The following is a 6,748-nucleotide window of genomic DNA, read 5'->3' on the forward strand; positions in this document are numbered from 1 at the left end:
GGACCTAAATGACATTTCACCGAAAGTTAATGGACCTCCGGTGTATTTTACTCTTAATATTATCTATATTTAAATTAGAATATAAATATGAAAACAAATATAATTTCAGCTATATCTGTTTGTACCGGATCGGGTTGGGTCAGGGCAGTTTCCTTTGGCGGGTCGGGCGAGGCATGGTCAGTCAGATGGCCGCCGTTCCTTTTGGCTTCCGCTCAACTGAAGCGACGGACTGACGAGTCTCGTCTCGCCGGCGCCGCGACATCGACCGGTCGCGCCCGCGCTCGCGCTTCACTGGCGCTGCTGCTGCCACCCACGATTCCGACTCGTGCCGTCACTCTCCCCACCCCAGTTTCCTCGCAGCTTCCTTCCTTCCAGTGTCACCACTCTGCAGTCAGTCTGCACCCCTCCGGCCTCGCCCTGCCCGTTGGCCGCGGCTCGCGGGAACCAACGCCCATCGCGACGCCGGCCCCCACCGAGGCAACAAGCCAGCCGGCCACAAGTCAGCCGTACCCCGCGCGCGCGCGCCTGATTGGCGCTTGACCGGCCGGCTGACCCACCCGAGCAAGGCGGAGGGAGGATCCGGAGAAGCTGCTTCCTTGCCGTTACCCAGGGGGGCAGGGAGTAGGAGGAGGAGGAGGGCGATGGAGAGCTACCTGGAGGAGCGGTTCGGCGGCGTGCAGGCCAAGAACTCCTCCGAGGAGGCGCTCCGCCGCTGGCGCCGCCTCTGCAGCGTCGTCAAGAACCCCAAGCGCCGCTTCCGCTTCACCGCCAACCTCGAGAAGCGCGGCGAGGCTGAGGCCATCAAGCATGCCAACCACGTGCGTCTCCCCCCTCCCGATTCCCACTCCCCCCTTCCTCTCTTCCTCCGCTGCCGCTGGCCGCCGGGATCCGCGGCAGGGCAGCCGGTGGGATCTGGACCTGGGGCCACTGCTTGCTTGCCGGCGCCTGAGGCTAGTAGCGAGTCCTCGCCGCATCTGATCTGAAGTGAGCTCAGCGGCGCTGGGGTGTCGCGGCGGCTGTGGCCATGATTCACGGTCAAGCTAGTTACTTCTCTAACTGAAGAAAAACCGGGTGTGTGTTTTGTGGCCGCCTGTTTGTTTGCGCATTTTGAGGGGTCTTCATTTTTGTTTCGAGACCCACTCAGGAATTGTGGGATCAATCAATCAAGCCCTTAATGCCACCCAAAAAAAATTCCATGATGGTTGTTCTTCAGCTACGACTATGTACGAGGGACCATTTTGCTTCTCGCACCATTTCACACTGCTGCGACAACATGCCTTTGGATTTGCTCTGTTTCAGTGCTGCCAGTTCGGGAAATCTCAGTCTTTTTCACCAGTCATTATTAATTATTACCTCCCATTTTCAGTAGGGTGTTGCAACTGGCTGCTATCAACTCCACTCTTAGTTAAGATTAGTACCACTGCAGCTGCAGCACCCATAAATTCAAACCACTTTCCATTACTCTGCTAGCAGATCCTGAACCAGTGCAGCAACATACCTAGTTTTGCACTCCCGTTTTCTGATTTGAGCAGTTAACCTCGCAATCCAACTTGGTGGTAGCCTTGCTGTCTTAACTCTACTACTACTACTACTACTACCGCCAATACCTTCTGTTCTTGGCTTGCTTTGCGAGGTTACTCAAGTTAACACTACTGTTGTGTGACAGGAGAAGCTGCGCGTCGCTGTGCTCGTCTCGAAGGCTGCACTGCAGTTTCTACATGGTAATTGCATGCCGACAGATAGTACTGCCGGAAATTGTCATTCTTTTGTAATTTTGACTCCATCTCTTCCATTTTCTAACGTTGCTAACATCTAAAACCATGTTTCTGAATCACAAATGTTCAGGCCTCTCCCTGCGAAGCGAGTACGTTGTCCCTGAGGAAGTCAAGGCTGCAGGTTTTCAGATCTGTGCCGATGAGCTGGGGTCCATTGTCGAGGGCCATGATAGTAAGAAGCTCATCACCCATGGTGGAGTTGATGGAATTGCAGAAAAACTTGCGACTTCGAAGATGGACGGGCTAAGCACAGCCGATGATAGCATTAAGCGCAGGCAAGACATATATGGAGTAAACAAGTTCACAGAAAGTGAGGTCCGCAGTTTCTGGGTGTTTGTATGGGAGGCTCTTCAAGACACCACTCTTATAATTCTCGCTGTCTGCGCATTCGTGTCGCTGGTTGTTGGCATTGTGATGGAAGGGTGGCCAAAAGGCGCTCATGATGGTCTTGGAATTGTTGCAAGTATCCTCTTGGTTGTGTTTGTGACTGCGACAAGTGACTATCGGCAGTCGCTGCAGTTCAAGGACCTGGACAAGGAGAAAAAGAAAATCCAAGTACAGGTTACAAGGAATGGTTTCAGGCAAAGGCTATCGATATATGATCTTCTTCCTGGTGATGTTGTCCATTTAGCAATTGGAGATCAGGTCCCTGCAGATGGGCTCTTCATTTCTGGATTCTCTCTATTGATCAATGAATCCAGCCTAACTGGTGAAAGTGAACCTGTCGCTGTAAGTGAAGACAACCCTTTCCTCTTGTCGGGGACCAAAGTACAAGATGGCTCCTGCAAGATGCTGGTCACAACTGTTGGCATGCGCACCCAATGGGGAAAACTGATGGCCACTCTCAGTGAAGGCGGCGATGATGAAACCCCACTGCAGGTCAAACTTAATGGAGTTGCAACTATCATTGGTCAGATTGGACTATTTTTTGCTGTTATAACTTTCATCGTCCTGTCCCAAGGGCTTTTCAGTAAGAAATACCATGAGCGGATGCTTTTAAGCTTGTCAGGAGATGATGCATTGGAGCTGCTGGAGCATTTTGCTATTGCAGTTACCATTGTTGTTGTCGCTGTTCCTGAGGGATTGCCATTAGCCGTCACGCTGAGTCTTGCATTTGCCATGAAGAAAATGATGAATGACAAAGCACTGGTTCGCCACTTAGCTGCATGTGAGACTATGGGTTCAGCTACTACCATCTGCAGCGACAAGACAGGAACACTGACAACCAATCATATGACTGTTGTTAAGGCCGGCATCTGCGGAAACATCAAGGAAGTTAATGGTTCTGAGAATGCATCCAAGTTACGCTCTGAACTTCCAGAGATTGTTGTTAAAACTCTTCTGGAGTCTATATTTAACAATACAGGTGGTGAGGTTGTAATTAACCAGGATGGTAAATATCAGATCCTGGGTAGCCCCACAGAGACAGCTTTACTAGAGTTTGCGTTGTCACTAGGTGGAGATTTTAAGGCAAAACGTGATGAAACTAAGATTGTGAAAATGGAGCCTTTTAATTCAACAAAAAAGAGGATGAGTGTCATTCTTGGGCTTCCTGGAGGAGGGTGCCGTGCACACTGTAAAGGTGCTTCAGAGATAGTCTTGGCTGCCTGTGACAAATTCCTAGATGAGACAGGTGGTGTTCATCCTCTGGATAAAATAACTACTGACAAGCTCAATGGTATTATTGATAGTTTTGCTGGTGAAGCTCTTAGGACACTATGCCTTGCTTATAGGGAAATGGAAGAAGGTTTTTCCGTCACAGAGCATATACCACTACAAGGGTACACATGCATTGGAATTATAGGTATCAAAGATCCTGTCCGTCCAGGGGTGAAGGAGTCTGTTGCTACTTGCCGGGCTTCTGGAATTATGGTGAGAATGGTCACAGGAGACAACATAAATACAGCAAAGGCAATTGCTCGTGAATGTGGTATACTTACTGAAGATGGCATAGCTATTGAAGGACCGGAGTTCAGAGAGAAAAGCCTAGATGAACTCCTTAAGCTGGTTCCAAAAATCCAGGTTTGCTATGTACACGATATCTTATTGACTTTCAAACATTTTAACCATCGATCCACAAGTCTCACCTACTGCTGATTGTGTTTATTGAAGGTAATGGCCCGATCATCACCACTTGACAAGCATACACTTGTAAAGCATTTGCGCACAACATTCAATGATGTTGTTGCTGTTACTGGTGACGGCACAAATGATGCTCCTGCCTTGCATGAAGCAGATATTGGACTTGCAATGGGCATTGCTGGGACTGAGGTGCGAACGCTTATTGTTAAGGAAACCAAATCAAGTTTTATTCAGTAAAGGGCAGATATGCCATGGTGGCATGTCCTATTGCTCTAAACAGTACATACAATTAGGATATGTCCATCCTTATTGAACCTGAGTATTGCCAATTTATATCGTATCCTGCTATCTTAGTCATGTCACCAGTGGAGCTAATATAATCTTTTTCAGGTGGCAAAAGAGAGCGCTGATGTTATAATTCTGGACGACAACTTCTCTACGATTGTAACTGTTGCCAAGTGGGGACGATCTGTTTACATCAATATTCAAAAGTTTGTGCAGTTTCAGCTGACTGTCAATGTAGTGGCACTTCTAGTTAACTTCTCCTCAGCCTGCTTTACAGGTATGTCTCCTTGCCTCGTGATTCTGTTAACCTCAGAGTTTTCAGATGTCTCTCTGTCTAATCATATGTACTTGTAATGCCAGGAAATGCACCACTGACAGCTGTTCAGCTTCTTTGGGTTAACATGATCATGGACACCCTTGGCGCGCTTGCATTAGCCACGGAGCCACCTAATGATGACTTGATGAACAGAGAGCCAGTAGGAAGGACAGGGAAATTCATTACAAATGTGATGTGGAGGAACATTCTGGGTCAGTCTTTCTACCAGTTCTTTGTGATGTGGTATCTCCAAACGCAAGGGAAAAACTTCTTTGGGCTTGAAGACTCTGGTACTGATATTGTGCTAAATACAATCATTTTCAACTCATTCGTCTTCTGTCAGGTATGACTATTATTGCAGATCATTTCTTTTCCACGTGATTGGCTCGCTAAGTACCTATGGCAGCATTGGTGCCAGCATCTTTGGTTTGGTTAGAATCAGGTCAACTTAATGATCATGGAAATGTCATGGGAATGTTCGTTCTTTTGTCCAGCAATTTTGTCATTACTGGAAAATAAGAAACTTGCTGTCAGAACTTTGAGTATAATACGATGACCAAACACAAGTAGCTCAAATAAACAAGAGTTGAGAAGCCCCGTGAGATGAATTAGCTAGTGCGGGTGGATGTCAGCCACCCAGCCAACCAGGGCTCGGTTATCACCTTCTACCTATTAGTATGCTAGGGTGGGGCATCTCCACCCTAGTCGAGAATAAAAAAGAAACAAGAGAGATTGAGGGTACCATCAATTTTGGGCAAAATAACATTACTTTCCTTCAGAAGCTATCTTAGACTATGCTGACCCTACATGCCGCTTCAGGTGTTCAATGAGATAAGCTCTCGGGAGATGGAGAAGATCAACGTGCTCAAGGGCATGACAAGGAACTATGTCTTCATGGCTGTCCTCACCAGCACGGTCATCTTCCAGTTCATCATGGTGCAGTTTCTAGGCGAGTTTGCCAACACCACGCCCCTGACCATACACCAGTGGCTAGCCAGCGTGCTCCTCGGTCTGGCTGGGATGCCCATTGCCGCCGCCGTCAAGCTGATTCCAGTCGGCTCGTCATGATATCATTGAAGATCGCTGTCTGCGAAGCACGGCAAAATACAGTCAGACTGACCAAGTTGCATGATATTCGGTGGAGCTGAGAGCTCTCTGTGCTCAAACTTTTGGAATGCATGGAGAGCTAGCAGGCTTGCGAAATGGAACAGCTGCTGCATTTGAAAAGTTTTGTAGCCTGCAAATGTGGCTAGATTGCATCATATTGTAAGCATCGTGTTTGGCACTGGGGTTCAGGCCAGCTTTGGTGGTGCAGCAGAATTGTAAGATTGGTGCTTAGACATTGAAATGGAATTTAGACTGCAGGATATTTATGTGGATGAATGAATCGAAACGTGGTTCGTTCTTTATTTTTATTCTTGTTGATTAAATTTTTGATTTGGCTATATCTTAAGAAATTTTTTACTATGGCTATATCTTTTAAAAAAAGGAGTGACAATTCCTTTTTTAAATTTTTTTATGTAATCAAGGGTAAAATAGTAAATCTATAATTGTAAAATAATGTATTGAGTAGTATAGTTAGGGTGGATAAGTTAGCTGAATGTTTTTTTTTAGAATTACACGGTACGCTCGTAACACGTACGTATACCCACCCTATGATCACACATACGAAAACTCTATCTCATGAGCATCTTTGAAGGACTGAGCCGATAGATCTCGAGATTCATAAAGTTATCATAGATGTCTCGCTATCGACGGTGACGTCGCCTACCACTCAAATCAGAAAAATCAAATCAGAAAAAATACGAGCATCCGTGGGGGTGGATAATTCAAGTAGTATAGTTAGATAAATATTTTCTAAGTAGGGTCCATTCGAGTTCATTCGCCTCCGTCCATCCGCACTGCTGTCGATCCGTCCGCCGCCATCCTCCAGGCACCGTCTCCGACACCGTCCAAACGGATAACCTAGCTCGTCTGCGCTGCGCCGCCACCGCTCGTCTCCTTCATCCAATCTCGTTGTTCGTTCTAGGTCCACGGCGGCGGCTCTCAAGATCGGTAAGCTGATCGATCTTTAAGCCGTATCTCCCCTGCATGCATCAGATAGGCTCGATTTCTTCTCGTTCAGTCCGTTTAATTTCTGAGTCTCTCTCTCCCCCCAAAGTTCATCCTTTTTTTTCCTCGTTTGTTCAGGCCGACCGCAGATCGATAGTGCGGAGAGGATGATGCGGCGGTTTGTGAACCTCGTGTCGCACAAGTGGTGCTGCCGCGTGGACAGCAGCAGCAGCATCTA

At 47.4% G+C, this 6,748-nt stretch overlaps 1 protein-coding gene across 1 annotated transcript; it reads left to right on the top strand.

The window, feature by feature from the left end:
- Nucleotides 1-252: 252 nt before the first annotated feature.
- Nucleotides 253-5,903, top strand: LOC136509577 (calcium-transporting ATPase 10, plasma membrane-type). The gene is made up of 7 exons (XM_066504334.1): nt 253-818; nt 1,667-1,721; nt 1,846-3,797; nt 3,888-4,046; nt 4,248-4,419; nt 4,503-4,801; nt 5,278-5,903. The coding sequence occupies exons 1-7, from the start codon at nt 642-644 to the stop codon at nt 5,524-5,526; spliced, it is 3,063 nt and encodes a 1,020-aa protein (XP_066360431.1). The 5' UTR covers nt 253-641; the 3' UTR covers nt 5,527-5,903.
- Nucleotides 5,904-6,748: the final 845 nt, after the last annotated feature.

This window comes from Miscanthus floridulus, chromosome 15 (assembly GCF_019320115.1).
Source record: "Miscanthus floridulus cultivar M001 chromosome 15, ASM1932011v1, whole genome shotgun sequence".
Lineage (NCBI taxonomy): Eukaryota > Viridiplantae > Streptophyta > Magnoliopsida > Poales > Poaceae > Miscanthus > Miscanthus floridulus.